Here is a 24,053-nt window from a genome sequence, read left to right as displayed (position 1 = left end):
CATATTTTTATCATACCTGCCTATATACTTCTCCAGGCTGGCATTCCTCATCTAGCATCTAGTGCAAGTCAGACCTGAACTGTTAAGAGCCAAGAAAATGTGAAGTCATTACAAGCGGTGCTGGCTGCTTTTACTGTTACAAAAATAAAAGGCTTTATGATATCAGTGAAGGATAGAGATTAAGCTAGAAAATTAATCTTGTGGCCTCACTTATTTTTAACTGCTGGAATCTTGTGGCTGACCTTCGATCTCTTGTGTTTGTGTGATGGAACTTTCACTTGCAGGGAACAGTACAGTATCATGATTAAGATAAAAAGATAAAAGGAAGATGAGAAAAAATACTAAAATCATGCATTTCATCAGTGCTTGCTGTCTTAACTGTTTAAGAAAGCATGAAGTTTTTGGTGGTTGTGTTCTTATCTGTGGTTCAGAAGCTATGCACTGAATTGTGACCGTCTGTGTTTTGTTTCTGAGCTTGATCTTGGTAAAAGGAAAAGAAAACTAGTTCTTCAGGGAGTTGGAAGGGACCTGGAAAGATCATCTAGTCCAACGCCCTCTGCCAGAGCAGGGTCACCTACAGGAGGTCACACAGGAACATGTCCAGGTGGGCTTTGAATGTCTCCAGGGAAGAAGACTCCACAACCTCCCTGGCAGCCTGTGCCAGTGCTCTGTCACCCTCACAGTAAAAAATTTTTTCCTAATATTTGAACGGAACTGCCTATGCTCCAGTTTATAAGCATTGCCCCTTGTTCATATTATTAGTCACCCCTGAGAAAAGCTTTACTTCATCCTCCTGGCACTCACCCCTTACATATTTACAAATGTTGATAAGGTCACCCCTCATTCTCTTCTTCTCCAAGCTGCAGAGCCCCAGCTCCCTCAGCCTTTCCTCATAAGGGAGATGTTCCACTCCCTTCATCATCTTGGTCGCTCTGCTCTGGTCTCTCTCAAGCTGTTCCCTGTTTTTCTGGAACTGAGGAGCCCAGAACTGGACACAATATTCCAGATGTGGCCTCACCAGGGCAGAGTAGAGGGGGAGGAGAACCTCTCTCAACCTACTAGCCACCCCCCTTCTAATGCACCCCAGGATGCCATTGGCCTTCGCCACAAGGGCACATTGCTGGCTCATGGTCATCCATCCATCCACCAGCACCCACAGGTCCCTGTCCCCTATCCTGCTCTCCAACAGCTCAATCCCCAACCTATACTGGTACCTGGGGTTGTTCTTTCCCAGATGTAAGACTTTACACTTGTCCTTGTTGTACTACCTTAAATTTCTCCCTGCCCAACTCTCCAGTCTGTCTGGGTCCCTCTGAATGGCAGCACAGCCTTCTGGGGTGTCAGCCACTCCACCCAGTTTTGTGTCATCAGCAAAGCTGCTGATAGTGCACTCTGTTCCCTCACCCAGTAAATATATTGAATAGTACTGGTCCCAGTACTGACCCTTGAGGGACTCCACTAGAAACAGACTTCCAACAAGACTCCATCCCATTGACTCCAACTCTCTGGCTTCTGTCCTTCAACCAGCTTCTGATCCACCTCACTACCCAATCATCCAGGCCACACTTCTTCAGTTTAGCTCCAAGGATGCTGTTGGAGATGGTGTCAGATGCCTTCTTGAAATCAAGATAAACTGTCTGCTGCTCTGCCATCATCCATCCACCTGGTTACATCCTCATAGAAGGCTCTCAGGTTGGTCAGACATGACTTCCCCTTAGTAAAGCCATGTTGACTGCTCCTGATAAGCCTCTTGTCCTTGACGTGGCTGGAGACAGCACCAAGACTGAGTTGTTCCATTACCTGTCCAGTGATGAGGTGAGGTTGACAGGTCTGTAGTTACCCAGGTCCTCTTTCTAGCATTTCTTGAAGACTGGAGTGACATTTGCTTTCCTCCAGTCCTCAGGCACCTCTCCTGTTACCAACGATTTACCAAAGTTGATGGAGAGTGGCTTAGTAATGGCATTCGCCAGTTCCCTCAGCACCCGTGGGTGCATCCCATCAGGACCCATGGATTTATGGATATCCAGCCCCATTAACTGATCCTTAACCCAGCCCTCATCAACCAAGGCAAACTCATCCTTTATCCTGACTTCCTCACCAGCCTTAGGGGCCTGGGACTCCTGAGGATCCTCCAGCTGTATGCACAGAGGCAAAGGAGGTGTTCAGCAATTCTGCCCTCTTTGTATCCTCTGTCACCAGAGCACCCACTTCATTCAGCACTGGGCCTACATTGCCTCTGGTGTTAGTTTTATCTGCTGTGTATTTGAAGAAGCCCTTCCTGTTGTCCTTTAGCTCTCTTGCAAGGTTTAATTCCAAGGAGGCTTTAGCTTTCCTAGTTCACCTCTCTGCATTCTTGGTCAACAGTCTTACACTCCTCCGATGTGCCCATCCCTTCCTTCCACAATCTATAGGTTCTCTTCTTCCATTTGCATTTACCCAGCAGGTCCCTGTTCAGCCACACTGGTCTCCTAGTTCCCTTTCTTGATTTCTTTCCCATTGGGATGCATCGATCCTGAGCCTGGAAGAAGTGGTCCTTGAATATTAACCAACCATCTTGGGCTGCTTCACCTTCTAGTACCCTGTCCCATAGCATTTCTTCCACCAATTGTTTAAAGAGGGCAAAGTTGGCCTTCCTGAAGTTCAGGGTTGTGATTCAACTTGGAATCCTCTTTTTACCACATCAGATCCTGGACTCCACTATCTCATGGTCACTGCACCCAGGGTTGCCCTCAACCTTCACTGCTTCAGCCAGGCCCTCCTTGTTAGTTAGGACAAGACCCAGCAATGCTCCACTCCTGGCTGGCTTCTCCACCAACTGCATCAAGGAGTTGTCAGTAATGCACTGGAGGAACCTCCTGGGCTGAATGGCTGGCTAAGTAGTCCTGGGTATCTTTGGATGTTAAATATCAATAGATGTGTAGTCACAGAGAAGCACAGGAGGACACAGTGCTGCTTTTGTGCACTCATTGTATCCTCATAAAGTGTGTCTCTTAAGGAGTCAAGATTGTGCATGCAGTCTGAAGTCTGGCATTTTGCAGCTTTGATAACCCATTTTCTTAATTTAGATTTAAAAAGCTCCACAGCTGTTAGCGTCAAGTATTCATGTTTCTGAACTCGAGACAAGTAATGCTGCAAAAACCTGGACCATTTGCATGGTTTTTCAATGTTTTCCTTAGTGTTGATAGAGGTAATCATGGATGCCTCATTCAGTTCTTATGGAGGATATAGAAGCTGCCATTTGTCTCCTCTTACTGGCAGTGAGACAGCAAAGCTTGCAGAGGTTTACAAAATAAGCAAAATTATTTTTTTACCTTCTATTTTTTTACCTATCTGACCTTGGGATGTTCTCATACCAAGCTTGATGCATTTTTCCTTAGGTTAAGGGACTGGAAGTCTCTCTTTCAATCAATGTTTCAATCAACTTGAACTTCTCAGGTTTTCAGCTCTGTCCTTACCTATATCACAGTTCTTGTGTCTCTTCCTGTTCACCCCACTGTAATGTGTTGAAAACTTCTTAAAATCTCTTTTGATCCTACAGTAAATTTACAGATATACCTGAATTGAAGGCTTCTTTTCTTCTGTTGTGATGTAAAAACTTGTGGTTCTTCTGGTGATAATCTCGAAGATTGTAAGGATGGAAAAATAAAGTAAAAATGAAATGAAAGTACAAGTTCCCTCTAAGTCATTAAAGCAATAGTACAAACAATGTTTTCCTACTCAAACAAGGGAGAACTCCTGGAAGACTGCTTTGTGAGGAAGTCAGGTAGGTTGGGAATTTCACTCAGTTTCTTCCAAAACATGATGCAGCATTACAGCATGCTTTGGATTTCTCAGTGTGGATGAATTTCACTGTGGGGGTGACAGAGCACTGGAACAAGCTGCCTGAAGAGGTTGTGGAGTCTTCTTCTTTGGAGTCATTCAAAACCTGCATTGACGTGTTCCTGTATGACCAACACTATAGGTGATTCTGCTTTGTCAGGGGCATTGAACTAGATGATTTCTAGAGGTCCCTCCCAACCCGTAACATTCTATGATCCTATGAAAATCAGGTTTGATTTCATGTCTGAGTTGACAGTTTCCTAATTTTTTTATTTTTAAAAAATGTCTGTTAATCATATGACAAAAAGAAGCCAAAACCAAAACAAACCACACACACACAAAAAAAAAAAAAAAAAAGGCAGCCAGTCCTTTGGGCTGCTTCTGGGAATTAGTGAAGGATAGAGCAAATGCACAGTATCTCGGAGACCTCAAGTTTCAGTAAGAAGCTTATTTGCAAATCACAGTTTTTGGTGGCTAACAGCTTTTCCAAATATAGACATTTCCATAGAAACAGGGAAAAGGGCCTGTGTGAAATTATGGTCTTACCATAATAATATCTTCCATCCCTCTCATTCTGCTGAGGTATTTTGGCTATACGTGTTAATAAGCTGGAAGTAAATATTAAGTTGTCCAGCCTATCTATGTTCCTCTGTTCTTACTCTCAAAAGCAACAGAAACATTTGAAAAATTGTTTAAGGGTGAGGTTTATGAAAATTGTATGCTCTGTGTGGCTTCCTAGTTTAGTTTGATAGTTTGGAAATGAAATGCTAAATGAAAATAATCACTTTGAGTAAGGTGTGATCGGTATGGGCAGGCATATGCTAGTGTCTTCAGCTGGAAAGGCTTAGAAATCATCTCTTCAACTGGAGATCCCTGTCTACAAAGCTGAGAGCCAAGATAGACTGATCAAGGGAAAGTCATGCTTGACCAGCCTCTTATTCATTGCATTATAGAAGTCTGACTTGGTATATGAGGGGAGAACAGTGGATATTGCATAACTTGACTTCACTAAGGCTTTTTACACTGTCTTCCATAACATCCTTATCGGGAAACCGTTCAAGCATGAGCTGGGTAAGTGGAACATGAGGTGGATATTGAAAACTGGCTGAATGACTGCCCAGAAAGTGATGGTCAGTGGCATAGTCTAGTTGGAGGCCAGTAGCCCCAGTGTACCCCAGGGGTCAGTTCTGGGTCCAGTCCCATCTGAACTAGTGATCTAGTTCACTTTTGTGAGTGATCTGGATGATGGGGCAGAGTGTATCCTCAGCAAGTTCTCTAATACCACAAAACTGGAAGGTGTGGTGGATAGGTCATAGGGTCATTCCGGAGCCCATTAAAGGGATGGAGCATCTCTTCTTTGAGTACAGGTTGAGAGAGCTGAGGGCTGTCCAGCCTGGAGGAAGAAGGCTTAGAGGGAACTCACGACAAACACTTGGAGTGAGAGTGTAAATAAGACTGACAGGTAGTGCCCAGTGATGGGCCAGGAGACTGTGGGTACAAACTGAAACACAGGAGGTTCCCTCTGAACATCAGAACTGTTTGTGTGTCCAACTACTGGCACAGCTTGCCCAGGGAAGTTGGAGGGTCACCATCTTTGGAGATACTCAAATCTGTCTGCTTATGGTCCTTGGCAGCCTGATACAAGTTGCCGTGCTTCAGCAGGAGGGGTAGACCAGGTGACCTTTAGATGTCTGTCCCAACCATTTTGTGGATTGATTGTGTGAGTCTGCATAGTTAATTTCAGTGCAAAAGGAAGCAATTTCATTTGCATCACCTTTACAGTGAAATAAAAAGATGATGCTTCATGATATGGTACCTTCAGGCATGGTTTAAACACTTTTTAAACGCTTTTCCTCTCCTATGATGAAGGGAATGAACTGCTCATTTCTCTTCAGTTGTTGATGGTGCTCTACCCTGATACTGCACAGGGCCAGGCCTGTTTCAGTGGATGCATTTGAAACAGGACATTTGGAATTACTTAGCTGGGGGAAAAAAAAATAAATTAAAAAAAAAAACTTTGGGGCTTTTTGTCTGTTATGAAGCCAGATAAGAAGTTGGGGAGTGCAAGACAGTGAAAAATGCCCTGTTGCTGAAGAGTTTGTATCATGGAAGTAGTACCCAGAAGCATCCAGACAACCTGTTGTTCATTCTAAGGTAAAGCCTTATTAAATTAGTCCTATTCACTACAAAGTAGCACAGTTATGTATATTTTGTCAGGAATTGCTTCCTGAGAGAACTTCTTAACTGCAGATACCAAAATACTGTCATACTAGAAGCAGTGTAGTGTTGTGTGGTGTGTTTTGGTCACAGTTATTTGCTGAGAACAAAGAAAATTTTTCTAAGTGTACAGCATATGAACAAATGGGGAGACCAGCTTACTCTTTTGTGTTGTGTTCCTTGCAGTTGCCTTAGGACGGAGACCTCTGTTGATGTTGGGCAGAGGACAGAGGTCACAAAAGTCAAGTTATCTCTCAAATGATGTATCAGTCTTTTGGAAAGTTACTTTGCAGAGCCCAAAGTCGTATCTTTTTGCTATTTTAAAATCTAATTTACTGGTTTTTAATCTATTTCTTTTTTCTTGCTCTAGTGATGTTCCAAGCTTATGTCTTGAACAGAGTTAGTATTTGCACCACAGACCTGAGGAAAAATTGTCAGACTCCAGTACTCTCTGGCCACATTCTTTGAGATATTCCAAATGTGGAAGGTATAATGTTTCATATCAAATTTAGTTATTTGGAGATACCTGATATGACACAGGATTTCTTGATTCCACAGAGCAGTACAAAATATACTGAAATCACAACCTAAATATGCAGTACACTTGGCAGATATATCAATGGCAGTGGACAGTTCTGTCATCATACCAATGTGAATCCCATTACTGGTCTCTTTAATGAGCTCACCATTGCAACACTGGGCATTCTCTGTCACTGAGAAGGCACGTGTGGGTTGAAGCCAATCCAAGTCCATTGCTCTTGTCAAAATTCCTTTGTTTGTTGTTCAGCTTTTGTACTGGGCTGAGCGTAGTCATTTCCTGCTGGTCTGGATAGTTCAGGGAGATGTTCACGCTCTTTAAGGAACTAATGATATGAGAAAAAGGTGCATATTATTTCAGACTTTTTCATGTCTCGTTAGGATGAGACATTTGCACTGCCAGTTGAAACACTTAGCTGTTGATAGGTGTTTATCAACACCTGTCACCTAAAACAAAGGCCAAGCCAGGGTTCGCTTTGCGTTGAGATAGAAATAAGTTTGATTTTGTAGATAAGAGGAATAGCTTGCTTTGCAAATGTGGGGTCAGTCACGCTGTACTGTATTCCCTCCACTCCCTAGGCAAGGTGCAGGTACAAGATACAGACCAGAGCCTGTTGCTCCGGTACTTTACAGACGTGCTGTCTACAGAAGATCCTTTCTCAGAGACTAAAAAGTCCCAGCTGCTGAGCTGATAGGGTTTCCACTGTAGTTCAGCTTTAGCAAGAAAAAGAGAAGAAAAGGAGATGGACTTCCAACATACAAAATCATGCGTAGTAAGGAGCATCCAGTTATCAGCTTTTCTATCATATGTGGATACAGGGAGCTGAAATATGAAAGCCATTACTAAGTCTCATAATGAACGTCAAAGGGAATTGACTGGTATAATCTTCCTCGAGAAGGGTTTCTCTCTGAAAGAAGTTTTTAGTTTACAGAATTGGTTTTTTTGGTCAAGCGTCTACTTAGAATCCTTTAAGTGATGGTGAATTGTGAGTTTGGCTAAACTAACTTTTTCCATGGGTAAGTAATGTTGCTTTAAACTGTTTGTTCCTTAGAATATCTATTTGTTGCTTAGACTTCCTTATTTGAAGAATACAGTGTCCTGGCATGGAGTGTCTCCCTTGAAATTCTGGATAAGTGTCTGCTTGCATTACGTTGATAGATAGGAGAGAGTAACTGAGAGGGCTGCTCAAAAGCTGACTTAACAATGCATGGATTTTAGTATGGGCAATATTTTCCAGAATAATATTATCCAGTTAAGCTTACCAGCTAGTTTCTGTTTAAAGTAAGAGCAAAACCAGGGTATGGATAACTGTAGACAGAATATTTGTAGGTTTTGAGATACAGGAGCCCAAGCATGGAAATCTTTCTAGGGCTTTTCTTCACCTCTAGAGAATAAGATTTCCAGGTAGGTAACTGGTGTATCTTCAGCTTGTCTGGTCAACTGTGTCAACTATGAAGAAGTCAGGAAGTAATAATAAAGCCTGCATTTAACCAGTCTATCAGCTTTTACTGTTACATTCTAATTAATGCTCACATCTGACCTGTTTTTTCCTGTGCTGTCTGTTGCAGTGCTTCATGGCCACAGCAGGGTACTAAGCACTATTAGAGGAAACCAACGTTAAGGCGTATAATTTCCACGCAGCCGATTGGAAAAGCAGTTGTCACTGCCTGCCTGGCACAGCATGGCATTTGGACTTGGTGTTCTCTGGCTGTTACTATGGGCAATACCAGGTAGGATTTTACTAATTGTGTATCTGAGTCACACAGAAGGAGTGAACCAGATGCTCCTGGATTGTGTATGCCTGTGAGAATGAAATGGGAATAAGGCAAGAGCTGGGAAATCTTGTGACTCAGCAAAGAAAGTTCTTGAAAGATACAGCTTCATAGGCAGCAATTGATTGGAATGGAGGAAGGCAGTTGTGAGTAGCTTTTTCGAGTCAGTTCCAATGAGGCTGTTTGAGGAGAGGTGCATGGGGGCAGAGGGAGAGTAGCAGTGGGAGAGTTCAAAGAGTTTTACTTCTGTTTCTGTTGCAGGATAGCAATTTAGGAATAATGTATTGCTTGTGTTCAAAGCTACCTTTTTTCTTCTGAAGTATTGTAGGATGGATGATTTACAAGAAGCATAAATGCATTTGTTTCATCCCTCATTTCTTCATCTCCTCTACAGACGTGTATTTTGTTTCAAAGATCACAGGAAAGCCCTGTAAGTTTCTGCTTCAGGCACAGAGAGAGGTAAATTATTCCTGTAATCAGGCAAATGAAGAATGATAGTAATTCTTAGTACTGCCTCTGTTTCATAGAGAGACTTATTCTGGTGCAGGCAGTTTTGACATGGTGACTGCAGAACAATATACACAAACACAGGGTTTATTTCCTTAAAAGACAGTGTTTGAATTCTGGCTGTGGAGGCCAGAATACCGTATACTACAGAATGTAGTATAAACAGGGTTAGCTGTTTAATGAAGGAGAGATGGGGTAATGTTCTAAGACTTAAACTGACTACTGAATTTTGGAATGTTGAATAGAGGGGGTAGGGACAGGCATTAATTAAGGCTGTGCTCACTGCTGTTTTGAAGCAGTGGTCAAGATCACCTTTGGGATCTCTAGTGGCAAGCTTTTTGAGGACAACATGAAGCTGAAGTTTTTGTTGTAGTAAACAATAAATAAGGCTTTTTGTGAATAGATGAAATGTTTTTCTATGAGATCCTGAGTACCTGCTGTAGGATTAAAAAAAAAACAAAACTCAGCAACTTCAGTAGAAGGTGATAATGTGCAATAAATGTTGAATTTTGGTTTGTAGAGAATAACAGATTTATGATTTTGATGTTGCTGTTAATTGCTAGCAGGTTAGAATATCCTCTATGATATGATGAAGAAAGTCTTATTTTTGTTCTTTAGCTGCAGTTTTGCTACCCCCTCTTGATTCATCTGAGAACATGTTCATTATACTCAGGCTGCTGGCTATATTTCAAACTTCTCCCTGTATCTCAGGTACCAGTACACTGTGTAGAGGCTAATACATTCTTCTATTGAGTATTATTTTAGTATAAATTTTATTATCTGTCTATTTTCATTTCAATGATTTGTAGTATTTACTATTCACTGAATATGAAATCTAACTGAACTGCTGATTCCAGGATATGTTTGCTGAAATACATCAGTGGATGCTCACCTTTGCAAAGTCAAAAGGACTTCTTTCTTGGTGTGCAATCTCTAAGTTGAATTGGCTCAGGGAGTTGTTAGATGTTAATTCTGAAGTTTTTCTCTGTACTTGAGCTTGTGCTTCCAAAGGCTACTTTTTCTTTTTAAAAACATTTCTTACTACTTGTTTTAGCTTCAGGTAATGAGAAGGCTGACTTAATACAAGACAGTTTTGACAATGCATCACTGAGAGAATAGAGAAATGGGCTCACTAGTTAGTATCTTCTGAAGGATATTGAAAACTATGACCTGGTTTGTCAAAAGAAATACAGATACCCTACTATGTCCTACTTTATCTGTTTTGTTTTGTTTTAATTTTGTGCATGGTAGCTTTTGGCTAGTGGTGTTAGACTGCTTTTCATGAATGTCGTGAGCTGACCTTGGCTGGCTGTCAGGTGCCCAGCAGATTGCTCTGTCACTCACCCTTCCTAATAAAAGAGAAAAATATGATTAAAAGTTTGTGGGTCAAGATCAGGACCAGGAAGGGAGCTCACATACCAGTTGCAATCAAGAGCACACCAAACTTGTCATAAGGAAGTTAGTTTAATTTGTTGCCAATTAATCTGAGTAAGATATTGACAAGTAAGCACAGATCTAAAAACATCTTTTCCACCTCTCCCTTCTTTCCAGGTTCAACTTCACTCCCAGCTTGTCTTAATTTCTTCTCCCCAGTGGCTCAGGGGGATAGGAAATGAGAGTTTCAATCAATTCATAATGCTTTGTCTTTGCCTCTTCTTTGTTCTCTGTCTTCCCATGTGGTCCTTCCCCCAGGAGACAGTCCTTCACAAACTTCTCCAGCGTGGGTCCTTCCCATAATCTGCAGCTGTTCAAGAACTGCTCCAGCTTGGGCTCTTTCCTTGGGGTACAGTCCTTCAGGACTGGATTGTTTCGGTGTGGGTTCCTTGCAGGGTCACAGATCCTGCCAAGAAAAGGATGGGCCTTTCTCCATGGAGCTGCGGTTCCTGGCACAAGGCTGCGCCAGTGTGGGCTCATCACAAGGTGGACAGCTTCCTGTAGGGCTCATCAGCCTGTTCTGGTGTAGGGTCCTCTAGAGGCAGCAGGTGGGTATCTTCTCCACTGTGGACCTCCAAGGGCTTTAGAGGCACATTCTATCTCACTGTGCTGTTTGCTGTAGGCTACAGGTGGATATCTGCTCTGGCACATGGAAGACCTTTTCCGTCTCCTTCTTCACTGACCTTGGTGTCTGCAGTTGTTTCTTTTGCATTTTGTCACACCTCTGTCCTGGCTGTGGCTGTTGCACAGTGTTTTTTACCCTTTCTTAAATATGTTACCATGGAAGTGCTGCCAATGTTGGTGATTGGCTCAGCCTTGACCAGCAGTGGGTTCTTGGTGGAACTGCCCCTTTCTGACATGGGGACAGTTTCTAGTGTCTTCTCACAGAGTCCAATTGCCCCTACCCCTCAGCTTTTCCACATAGGAATTCCTTATAATATTAGGCTAATTTCTCTGTCTTATATTCATTCAGTGATGAGATTCATTTTTATTGAAATGGATTTAAATTATTCTGGCCATGAAAAAAATTAACGATTTTTATGCTGATGCAATTTTTTTTTGTATGAGAAATAGATGACATTGCTTTCTACCATAGAAACAGCAGTTGGAATCCACAATCTTGGAATCATATATTCTAGCTTGCATCTTGAGCAGGCATATTCTAATCTGGCATTTGAGGAATACCTTTCAAAATACTGCTACTGAAATGCATTTCTGCAAATATAGTAGCCTTCTAATGGCTGATTCTCATACTGTGTGTTTGTATTCTGGTGCTTTGTTCTGAGCTTAGGCACTCCCAACAAAAACGCAAAGATGGATTGGTAGGTAATCTCAGTTGCTCTGTAGCCTAGTCTCCTGTTTTTAACTCCATACAGTCCAGTTGTACATTACATGACTTGCCAGAATCTTTGCTAGTGTCCTTGTCTTTACTCTAGGGGAGAGTGTTTCTAAGAATATTACAAGCCATCAACATTCAACACATTTCACTAATGCTGATCTTAGACTTTGAAGAGTAATACAGACACCCTTTTCGTATGTATCTAACACATGAAACACAGGGCAGGAGTGTCAAAGGACACTTGAACACTTAGGTATGCCTTTGAAATTACATTGGAACCACTAGGCTGGGGTCCCAGTGCTTTCTTTGTTATGGTTAGATATTCCGGTAAAGCTTTGTGGTTTACAAATCTCTTCCCAGAGAGACAAGATGATGCAGTGCTTGATTATGATCTCTGACGTTATAGTCAGTTATGCAGTGTGCCAGGTTAGTTCACATTGTCCATATCTCTGTTGGAAGTGGTCTCATGTTTCCAGGGTTGTAATGGCTGTGCCCATCTAGTGCCTGACTGCAAATATCCAGTATCACTGCTGGGGGCAGGAGAGCCATCTGCTAAGTGAATCACTGTGCTTAGGTGCTCTTGTGTAAATTAAGGGGAGAATGGGCTATGGGTTGGGTGAATTGCTTTGGCAAAACTGGTCTGTGGTTTGTCTACGTTCAAATTTTGAGCACATCCACACCCTGGTACAAAATAAAAATAAAAAAAAAAGAAAAGGAAGGAGGAAAATTGTTCTTTAGATGTGGGTGGTCTTTTGTCTTCCTTCCCTTCAGATAGCACTTGGTTGATTTCAGTGGCAAACAGGAACTATAACAGTTCATGGAAAGAAACAGTACTTGGGCCACTGAAGTATTTAGTGAGTTTTGATCATCTTGGAATCTTGGACACAGAAATGAATGATAAAAATCACGAAGGCAGCTGTAATGGCCACAAAAGCTCATTGTACATGTAACTAGAATTATAACTACTATTTGCTTTGTATTTGTATTGAGGCTATGCTTTTATGTAATGCAGCTTTTTTTTTTTTTTTCCTATTTGTATTTCTCTTCCTCCCCTTGCAGTGCTTAATCTGTGGCCTTACTGAGGCCCACTTGGGCATCCTGTGTGTATCCTAAAGGCAGCCTGTAGAGAAAGAATGAAAACACATTCATGGTGTATGGGAAGGCTGGCTGTTGCTAGAGGAACTGATGGACATTTCATGTGTTGGTGAAGATCTCAGTAATACAGTTTTTCTGGTTTTCAGGACAGTTCCTTCTATAGGCTAGAGCTTCTGAAGTAAAAGCCATTTTCAGCATTTATGGTATAGAGCATAATTTTAGGCATTTGTAACTGCTGAAAATTGGATATTACATCTTTTTCATCTGAATACAATTGATGGGCACACCTTGTGTCCAGGCTTGTATAGCCTGCTAAATTCATCCATTCTTGCCTACCTACTGCTGGAATTTAACTTGGGTGTAACTAGTTGAGGCAAGAGATGAAATGTTGATTACTTTGACATTTGAATTAAACTGTTAGATTAATTTAGCATTGACAGGGAAATAATTTTGCCATTGTGCAGAAATTCTGAAGCTTAACCTTTTTTCATTCCTTTTTGGGATGAAACCAAGGCCTTCTGACATTTGAAAAGTGTGTGAGTAAGGTCTGTGGATAGATAGGTCTGTGTCTTGGGATATTTAGGCTCAAAGTCATGCATTATCTTAGAAATGTGCTGAACCTTTTTGTTCTTGTGGGTAATGAACTCTTATTATGTGGGAGGTTGACTGTGCAGTGTGGTAGTTGAACTATCAAACAAAATGGAGAGTGAGAACTGAAGCTGTGTTTGACATCAGGCTGAGCGTGAACTTGAAATCTGGCTTTATGTCAGTTTTGGATTATTCGAGTTGCTGTCAGTCTGTCTCTAAGGCAAGAATTGCTGGTCATTCTTTTCTGAACAAATAAATATATAAACTTTCAAAGTTCTTTCAGCAGCTTGGTCACTTCTTCAGAGATGACGTGTAAAGAAGGGAAAGGATGAAAACAGCCCTCAATTGAGCTTTTGGACCTACCTTAATAGTGTTGTTCCTAAAATATTACTTGTAATGAGCTGCTACTGACCTGAGACTGCACATTCACATTATCATCTTTCTGTTTTAAGTTACTAAAACCTGTTTCTCATCTCCTTGATTACTTACAGGATTTACAAAGTTGATACGGGTTGAAAAATGACAGAATTGTTAAATGAGCTGCCTGACTCCTGCACTTCTGGTTAACTCAGATCTCTGCTGGCTTCCTTACCTGTGCAGACAGCTTAAAGGAAAGACTTGTGATGACAATTCAGAGTCTCTACCAGGGAGATTTCCTAGTCCTTGATTTCATTTTTACTTCCCATCAGCTCAGCAGATTTGAGCTGCAATCCATTAGTCAAGCTGCCTGATTCTTTTTCTCCTGCCATGTGGTATTGGCAATAATGAGGTGTCTGACACCAGAATTCAACTGCCAGCTTTGTTAATGATGTGAAAAGCAGGCAGTTTGTTTTCCATCACTGTCTTATCTCCACAATGGTAACATTTTGGTTGAGAAAACACAATGGTTTTCATTGGCTGATTTAGCAAATCTAGTTGAAGAATGTCCTGGGTTTACTCAACTGTTTTTTGAATCAAGATCAGATTTTTGGAGAGAGGAATTCTGAAGAGCAATTGCAGCCAGGAAGAAAGCAGTATAATAGATGTTTAAAATTGACTGACATGTACACAATGTGAATTTATGTTTGATTTAAACACTTCACATTCAGTCTGTGATGTGATATGATGTGATATGCTATGACAGTAATTCTGTTGTTATATTAAAAGAGTGCAACTTCACTGCAAAGGAAGTAAAGATGTTCTTGGTGCAAGCTCTTGGGATTTCACTTGAACTTATGGTTAAAACAGCAAAAGTCTGATTCAGTCCAGCTTTTATATTAAGCCCAGCAGTTGTGTTGGTGTGAGATACTTTTCAAGTTCAAGTGAGATGCAAATGTTTCTCCTATGTAGATTTTTGCTGCTTTCGCTCTCAAATGAAACCATGACATGTTGTTTGAACTTCGCTTTAAAACACATTTTATGCCCTCTGTTGTGGGCATAATGGAGTTGTATTTGATTTTTTTTTTCCTATTCCCCACACTCTTCTTGTGTAGTGACAGCTCACTTTAGTCTTGTTATGTATTTGTATTTGTATTTGTATTTGTAACAAGGGACTTTGCAGAATGTATCATGCTCCTACACTGCAAAATCATCTAAAGTACAACTGCAAAGGAACGTCCTGAAATAATAAAAATTTTAAAAAGCAATGGCAATGTTGGTGAAAGCAAATTATTATATTTAAGCAGGGTACCATCTCTCTTTATCTTGTCTCCTGTGATAAGGTATTTTTGGTCACATGAAACTCTACTATGACTTGGTTGTAGTGTTGTTCCTCATGTTGGTGATGTTGTTTCAGGTTCCAGCTGCGAGCAGTGCCGAGAAGGATCCATGTACTCGGATGCAGTAATATCTCCCAACTTAGAAACCACCAAAATTATGCGAGTTCCTCACGCTGTGTCAGTGTCTGACTGCATAGCAGCGTGTTGTGACCTCTCTGGGTGTGACTTGTCCTGGATGTTTGAACGACGCTGTTACATCGTGAACTGCCAACACAAAGAGAATTGTGAACCTAAAAAAATTAAAACTGTGAAGTCCTATCTTACTTTTGTGCTGAGGCCTTCTAAGAGGCCAGCCTCACTGCTAGGATTTGGGCAAGTCATCCCAAGTATGGTCATGGGACTCCAGAATGAGCTATCTGAGGAAGTGAGTAACCTGAAGGAGCTGTCTTTGCATAGCAAAGATCCCAGACTTGAGGAGATACCCGAATACATCGATGATTATAAAGAGTTGGAGCAGGACCCCTTTCAGGTGAGCGTCAAACATGAGCAGAAGGAGAGCACGGATTATGCTGACTGGGGCCTGGTGGTGGCAGGTGAAAAAGGATTCAACTCTTCAGTGGGTGATGATGGAGATAAACAGGAAGACTTTGCTGAAAAGAAAAAGGAGACTGGGAAAGTGGAAAGCCTTCTCAGTAGAAACAGCTCTGAACTAAACTTTGTCACTGAACACTCCATAGAAAGGTTATCATCTCTCTCAGAGGTTACACCATTCCCTAGGAAGACATCTGAAGGCAAAACAGCTGTTCAGCTTCTTGCACAACCTGATGATGCTTTGCAAAAAGAGGTATGTATGCCCCTCAGGAAGCAGGCAGGGTATGGTGAGGTCACTTCAGTGTTGTTCTGTTTTTCTTAACATTTTAATGGCAATTTGCTTCTGTTTTTCAGTATATAACAACCAAATATACTCACTTGTTAGTACAATCTTAGTAAAGAATAAGCCAGACTGTTTTGGTTTTGTATGATACTGTTTTCTACAACAAGATCACTTGCCTAATGGATGAGGAAGGAGCTGTGGACATTGTCTATCTGGACTTTAAAGCTTTTGACACTGTCTCTCACAGAATTCTTCTTCAGAAACTTATGGCACTTGGCTTGGATAAACATACCCTGCATTGGATAAAAAATGGTCTGGAAGAGTGGTAGTGAATGGAATTAAGTCTGGCTGGCAAGCAGTCACAAGTGGTGTCCCCCAGGGTTCAGTGCTGGGGCCTCTTCTCTTTAATATGTTCATTAATGATTTAGATGAGGGGATTGATTGTACCCTCAGTAAATTTGCAGGTGAAGGGAAGCCTTACAGTGGGACCTGGACAGGTTGGACCAATGGGCCAAGGTTACTTGTGTGAGGTTTAACAAGGCCAAGTGCCAGGTCTTGCACCTGGGTCATAACAACCCCATGGGGAGCTACAGACTTGGGGAAGTGGTTAGAGAGCTGTAAGTTGGAAAGGGACCTGAGGGTATTAGTTGACAGTCGACTTAATATGAGGCAGAAGTGTGTGCAGGTGGCCAAGAAGGCCAATGGCATCCTGGCTTGTATTAGGAACACTGTGGCCAGCAGGAACAGGGAGGTGATCATCCCTCTGTACTCAGCTCTGGTGAGGCTTCATCTTGCGTCCTGTGTTCAGTTCTGGACACCTCACTATAGGAGGGACACAGAAGTGCTGGAGAGTGTCCAGAGAAGGGCAATGGAGCTGATGAAGGGCGTGGAGCACAAGTCCTGTGAGGAGCAGCTGAGGGAGCTGGGGGTGTTCAGTCTGGAGAAGAGGAGGCTGAGAGGAGACCTTAGAGCTCTCTTCAGCTGCCTCAAGGGAGGTTGGAGTGAGGAGAGAAACAGCCTCTTCTTCTTAGGGAAGTGTGATAGGACCAGAGGGAATGGATGGAAGCTGTGCCAGGGGAGGTTCAGGTTAGATGTTAGGAAATGTTTTTTCACTGAGAGTGTTGTCAGGCATTGGAATGTCCTGCCCAGGACAGTGGTGGAGTCACCATCCCTGGAGGTATTTAAAAGGCATTTGGACCTGATCCTTAAGCACATGGTTTAGTAGTTAGCTTATGGTGTTGGTCAAAGGTTGGACTGGATGATCTTGGAGGTCTCTTCCAACCTAAACATTCTGTGTTCCATATTTTTCTAACAATGATGCTAAGAAAGCTAATAATTAGAATTTGGTATGGCCAGCTTCGTTCCAGAATGCTATTCTGAAGGCACATAGGAGGTCTGTCCTTTCTAAAATATTTTCTCCTTTGTGATTCACATTCAGGAAGAAAGCAAATACAATGGAAATTAAGCCTTAGAAAGAGCATGCAGTAGCTCTGCAGTACCATATTTGTGCAGTTTGAGCATGCATTAAGACTTGAAGCTTGCCTCTGCTGTATTTGCTGGCAGATGGAAGCAGATTTTAGCCAATCATCAGGATCTCTGCTCACTGAACTGTTTGTGCCTTGTGCTGTAGAGACGCTGTGCAACTTTGAGTTCACCTGAAGTGTGTGGCAAAGAAAGATGAGCAATTTTATTGCCCATCTCTGAGTGATCATGTGAATGCAACTTTATTGGTGATATATAAGGCCAAGCTTACTCTCTTGTGCATCCCCCCACCTCTTCCTATGTCCCCTCTCCCCAGTGGCTATTGCCCTTTCTTAACTGAGAGTGGATGAAGTCTTGGCACATGGAGGCTTGTTTCTGTGGATTGCCAGACAGTCTGGGAGCAGAGGGGTGACACCTGCAGCCAGATCCTGAACACCCAAACCCTGCCGGTTATGCCTAACACAGACTTTTGGCTTTAAACTGAATCTGAAACCTGAAAAATTTTTAGCATTTCTTACAGAACCCAATGGGGAAAAAACCCCAAACCAAAACAAAAAGCAAACAAACAAACAAAGAAACCATAAACAAAACCCCACAGTCCTCCTTTGACAGATTTTCTGTATGAGAGTAAAATCACTTCGTAACATAAACCAGTAGGCTCACCCTATATTCTGTTGAATAAACAGCATACCTCAAAATCTAGAAATGTAAAAAATGGCTCACCTATGACAATTGTTTCTGTATAACTCATTTTTCAGATTGCTGTGCCTTCCCCTTCTTCAGACGAACTGGATTTCTCCTCAGGTGTGTCAGATAAAACCCAGACTCCCACAATGGCCCCAGAGAATATCACTGAAGGTGCAGTCACGCTTCTTCCCACTAATTCTGTGTCATCTGGTCCCATGCAGCAGTCCACACCACCTGCTGCTGCTAGAGCAGGTAATGTTTCAACTTAGTCAAAGTCTGAGTGGTATCTAGAGAATGGACAGCAGGCAGGGTTGGCTTTACTACTATCAGGCTTCCAACCTTTTATTAATTGTGAGATCACACTTTATCCAAATGTAGTATCATCTCATTTTAAGCATGTAGACCTGCAGTAACACTGCACCCTTCAGAACTCTAGCCAATTACTTCTGAGGCAAAACTCTTACCAAGTCAATCCATAGTGGGAAATTCTAACTCAAGTAAATGCAGCAAAGTGAAAAACAAAGATTAAGTGGTGGTTTTTTTTTTTTAAATGAGTTATTTTTTTATACTTGCTAAGAAATCCCTTAGGCTGTCTGGACTTTCAGAAGAGGCTCTTCCAGACAAACTTTTTTTTTCATGATTGTTGGATATTACTCCCTCTCAGAAACTCTTCAGTAGGGCTCCCAGACTCTACAGCTGTCAGATATCATGCAGCAACATGGGTGCAATGTGAGGAAGCCTTAATAGGGAAGAAACCTATCCCATAGCACAGCTGAACAGGGAAAACACAGTTTTGCTCTAATTTCAAAGGTGTGAGGAAGCTTATCAGACTTTCAGCTGTGGACAAAAAGTTGTTTTGAAAAGGATGCTTGACCACTGTGGCTGTGTTGAATTCTGTATCTTTAGAGCATCTCCTTTTTCCTGCTGAGTTTCTCATCTCCCTGTGCATGGTGACAAACTTTTAGAAGGGCCACAAGAAGCAGAGAAGCACAGGTGTGTGTTCTTCTAAAGTCCTGGTATATTGAAGGATATGGAGACCTAAAGACCTTTGCTTCTTGGTAGAACAAGTCTGGTTGGAACATTCTGGCATTTTCTTTCAAACTGCAACCTGCCATCCAGGACAGTGGTAGGAGTTAGCAGGAATAGATGAACATCTCCTTGGAGATGCTACTCCAAAGAAATGGATTATCATTACTATTGAGCATTGACAAGGCAGCTTCTCCTCCTCCTTCACAGGAGGAGGCTGAAGAGGATCAAAAAGGAGTTTGGAAGAAGCTGAAGAGCAGGGGTAAATCTAGCCATAAGTACTTCTTTGTGCAAGGATTACCTCAAGTTTGTGTGTGCTCAGCCTTAGTCTCTTGGAAGTCTCAAAGACAATTGCTATTTCTCTCCTTCAGTCATCACTCTCATCTAGCTACTTTATTCTTATCTCAGATGGAGTTCAGAGGATTTTTAGAAGTACAATCCACTCCACTGGTATTTAGGGTGTCTCCGACGAGCAATCATGTAGTCTTGAGTGAATTTAAGTAGCAGTGACAGAAAGTGTGCTTTTATTGTGGCCTCTTCTCTTTGTCCATTTTTAGACAGATCACCAGCCACTGCTAGGTAGCCTCTGGCTCATCTATTTTTTAAGATTAAGACACTAACTAATGTTGTATTGGAGAACCTTTGTTCTGTGTATTTCCTATATTGAAAGGAAGGTGTTTTAAGCCTTTGAAGTACAGGTCTACAGAAATCTTCCCTGAAGTTTTGCTTTAGTATGTTTCTGTAAGGGACTGGATTTGTGGACTTCAGACATGTTTGGAAGGGGAAAGAGGTTTCACAGATGAGAACTAAGAAGGTGGTCCTGGATAGCAAGTAGGCTGAATATGCAGTTCAGCTATGAAATTACACCTTTGCCCTTCTATACAAGTGGAACTTTTAAAAGTTTGAAAGCTAGACACTGAACTGTGCCTCAGAAGTGCCATGCAAACATAGAAGTAGTGCTTCTTGGTGAAAGAAGATTTTATAATAGAGTTCCAGTATGGGCTGTGCTACTTTATTCAGTTAGGATTGTTATGGTAAAAATGGCCTTTTTTGTCTTTAATTTTGTAATTTTTAATTTTCACTTTTCCCTAAAATAGAAGCAGGGGAATTAAACTTGGCATTTGAGGAAGAAGAAAAATTTTGGTTTGGTAAAAGTTGACAGAGCTGTAGTTATAACTATAATTATAATGGATTGTTAATTCATTATGTATTGAAGAATCTTTTTTGGTTTTTCACTTTTTTTGCTTATTCACTGCAAAATGTTTGTTAAAATTTTACTTCATCAATACAAATCATTTAAAGATACTAAATTTTTATCCATACCATCTGTTAAAACATAATGTACTTGTTCTGTCTTAGATACAGTGAAAGAACTTATTGTGTCTGCTGGAGATAACATAGAAATGATGCTACCCAAAAATGAGGTTGAACTGAATGCCTTTGTTGTCCCACCACCACCTCTAGGTGAGATGCATGGTCTTGACATACAAGGAGGTGCATGCACCACAAATGTGTAAATGCAGACAAGTCCTGAGTTATGTGACCATCTGCACCTCAGGATAAAACCATCTTTCTCATCTCTTACAACTACCTTTTTTGTGACTCCAGCTGCAGATATTTCCTCCTTTGAAATGTAGAGATAATTTTTAATGTGGCTTTTACTTTCAGAACCTGAACTCATTAGCCAGATAGTTCAATAGAAAGCTTGTAATTCCTAGCAAGGAATCATGTGGCCCAGGTTATAGTATCTTGATGTAAAGCAGAGTGGGAATTTACCTTGCAAAATTTACCTTAAAACTACCAGCTTCCATACTGCAGCAGGAAAGAATACATATCTCATAGGAAGCTATGCAAAATCCATTCACTTCATGTGAAACTGTTTTTTGTGAAGAAGTCAGTCATTTGTGAAGTCTGTCACATCCTTGCCACTTTACTAAGTTACAGCACACTATGGAAATTTTAACACGTTTTTGTACTGCTTCATCTGGCAGGCTTTAACATTAGCATTCATGATTTTCTATTACAGCATTTTATCTGATGAATGTTGAACTTGATTTCTTTCTTTCCTGGACTTATCTTCAAGACAAAGCTGATTCCTCTTATGCTGTGTTACTGATTTTAGAAACGGCCTACACCTATGAGTGGAGCTTGATCAGTCACCCTGCTGACTATGGTGGTGAAATGGAGCGCAGGCACGGCCAGACCTTGAAGCTCTCTCATGTGAGTGAGCTGTAAGCTCAGGTGAATTGTGTCTGTGAGGTTGTTTCGCAGGAATATAACCTATGGGGAAGGACACCTTCATTCACAGAGTTCAATTGACTGCCAGAGTCATCTTCACTTGCATGTGTCACCAAGTCTTTGCCAGATAAGACATGTCTTTTTTAGAGTGCTCAAGTAATTTTCCAATACAGAGTAAAAAATTGCATTTTATTTCCCACTTCTGGGCCATGACTAGTGGCCTTTATGTGTATGAAGTATCTCTAGGTTTCAGGTATCCAGATTTTTCTCTGTTTACAGTATGATTGCCAGATTATTGTTTACTGTGCTTCTATAATTCAATATGTAACCCAATTTGTTCTGTGTTTTTCTTAGTTATCAGTGGGACTGTATGCCTTCAAGGTGACGGTTTCTGCTGAAAATGCCTTTGGTGAAGGTTTTGTAAATGTCACTGTCAAACCAGGTAAATCAGTTGGCAAAAATAATTAAATTAATATCTTCAACACAAGTAGTTGTACAAACTTGCTACCGATAGTCTGTCAGTTACTGTATGTCAAGGTCATCTGGTAGTCCAGTCATGCATGTTTCTTACTGTGTTTCATACTTTCAGAGATGTTTCATACTGTGGTTTCTGTAAAGCATTGTAAGGAAGCAGAGTTAAGAATCTTGCTCACTGTGTTTCAGTGCTCTCTGGTCTTGTATGCTCCTCAGGCAAGGCCTAGATAGCATCGTGCCACCTTTTACAGTCCCCTTCTGTAGGACTAGGAACAGCAATTAGATGCTGAACAGGCTCTAGCTGTAGGTTAGGTTATAGTGCACTGGTCTGATCTAAACTACATCAGTTAAAAGTAACTGCAGCAAAAGATTCCTGCAGCAGTAGTTGCTCTTCTATAACCTTTTCTGTCCCTGGTCCAAAAAGGACAGCAGATGCTGCAAAGCTGTCAATCCTAGATTTAGATCACTGGGTACTATTGATCTGCAGGTAATGTATTAGTTTTACCTGGGCTTTCACTACTGTATGTTGGGTTTCTTTACCCTCCTTGTTTCTCACAGCAGTCAGAGTTAACCAGCCACCTGTTGCTGTTGCTTCACCTGAAGTACAAGAAGTTTCTTTGCCTACAACTTCTACCGTCATAGATGGCAGCCGTATGTACTGGACCATCATGTATTTTAACATACAGTTACAACATCGTTGCTTGTCAGTTACAAGTGAAATTCCTTCTGCTTACTCTACTCAGAAGTTCCCTGAATCATGATTTATTTTAGAGATTTGAGTCCAGTTATAAATTCTTTTAATAAATAAAAGAAGGGATAAAAGGCAGCTTTCCATCTGGGGACTGAGATGCAGTGTGGAAGGTTGCTGTGTCCAAACAGCAGCTTTTCTTACAGCTTCTCCCTGTGCTGCCCAGAAAGCCTCTGTACCAGGAAAGCTGCCGTGTAGGTATCACGAGATGACATAATTATGTGCATAACTACTCAGAGCAGACAACTTGGAATGTGCCCTCTGAGATTGATTGTTATTTGTATGTGTGAATAATTTTTTCTTTCTTTAGATAAACCATACCAAATGTTATTTGAAATCTGTGTTTTAACAGCTGTGGTACATAAACCCTGATTGAATGTGCTTGAAAAGATAATTGTAGAACACAAATTGTAGATCCATGCATGAAACACTTCAGTGTTCATACCAGCAATTACTGCAAGAAACTGATATGTTTTTCTTTAATGACTGTAGAAAGCATGGATGATATGAAGATAGTGAGTTACCACTGGGAGGAAATTAAAGGTCCATTGCGAGAGCAGAAAGCATCTGCAGACACACCTGTCTTGCACTTGTCTAACCTTGTTCCTGGAAACTACACTTTCAGGTACCTGCACAGATACTTTCCTTTGGGATTTTAACTGTTTCTCTGATGACAATTAAACATATATTTCAGTTTATGTATACATGTACCTCCTAAAAAAATTTCATTTTTCTTCTGCATGGTGCTACCTTCATTTTGCACATTGAAGAGACATAGGGAGCAGTCTTGCAGCAATTTTGTGATGCTGGTGTAGTCATACTTTACAGCTCAAAGTTATGCATAACAAAGTATCTGAAATTAAACACCTCCCACTCCCTGCAAGAATAACTGTGGCAGAACTTTTTTTACCCTCAGCTTAGAAGATGGCAAGTGTCCTGAGATGAGACTCATGGGACTCTGCAGTCAGGATGTGAAAGTCATCCTCTGAATGGTGGTGGCAGACAAAACAATGCTGGGAGACTGAGCCTTGCAAGGCACTGTTGTCTGCTGATTTCTGAGTCATTCAGTTCTTTAAAAATCCCTTGCTTTGCTACTGTTTTCCTCCATTTCTTCATTGCTGAAGCTGGATTTTTAACAGGTGTTAACAGGGACTATGCCACTATGGCTGATGAATGAGGTCCCTGGTTTTTACTGAGTAAATTTTTTAAAGAATTTGCTATGAAATCTGCTAGAAATTGATGGACTTGCCATTGACTGCAGGAAAAGTGTTTAATGTGGGGTAACAGTCTTCTGAATTTCTTGCCTATCTGAGTTGAAAGTGAGGAAACCTGTTCAGAAACACAGTCTTACCTGTGTTTCTGAACAAACTTCTTAAGCAAAAGTTTGTATAATCTAATCATTGGCTCTGTTTAGGTGGTGTTTTTTCTCCCTTCAAGTACCAGAAAAAGTTAGCTTTAGAACATAGGACTTGGCAGAAGTCTAATCTTAACATATTTCCAATTTTGTTTTCCTGTTGT

The 24,053-nt window shown here is 41.2% G+C and overlaps 1 protein-coding gene across 2 annotated transcripts in view; it reads left to right on the top strand.

The window, feature by feature from the left end:
- Window positions 1-8,234: 8,234 nt before the first annotated feature.
- KIAA0319 (KIAA0319 ortholog) overlaps window positions 8,235-24,053 on the top strand; it is a 31,615-nt gene continuing 15,796 nt past the window's right edge. The window contains exons 1-8 of one of the 2 annotated variants that reach the window (XM_008502480.2): window positions 8,235-8,304; window positions 15,084-15,850; window positions 18,121-18,301; window positions 20,441-20,539; window positions 21,198-21,295; window positions 21,668-21,755; window positions 22,346-22,438; window positions 23,028-23,160. In XM_008502480.2, coding sequence (XP_008500702.2) covers window positions 8,256-8,304; window positions 15,084-15,850; window positions 18,121-18,301; window positions 20,441-20,539; window positions 21,198-21,295; window positions 21,668-21,755; window positions 22,346-22,438; window positions 23,028-23,160 — 1,508 coding nt within the window. In that variant the 5' untranslated portion in view covers window positions 8,235-8,255. Of the gene's footprint in view, window positions 8,305-15,083; window positions 15,851-18,120; window positions 18,302-20,434; window positions 20,540-21,197; window positions 21,296-21,667; window positions 21,756-22,345; window positions 22,439-23,027; window positions 23,161-24,053 lie in introns of both variants that reach the window. The other variant, XM_008502479.2, reaches the window with a different exon arrangement.

This window comes from Calypte anna, chromosome 2 (assembly GCF_003957555.1).
Source record: "Calypte anna isolate BGI_N300 chromosome 2, bCalAnn1_v1.p, whole genome shotgun sequence".
Taxonomy (NCBI): Eukaryota; Metazoa; Chordata; class Aves; order Apodiformes; family Trochilidae; genus Calypte; species Calypte anna.
This window is presented reverse-complemented; position numbering and strand designations above follow the sequence as displayed.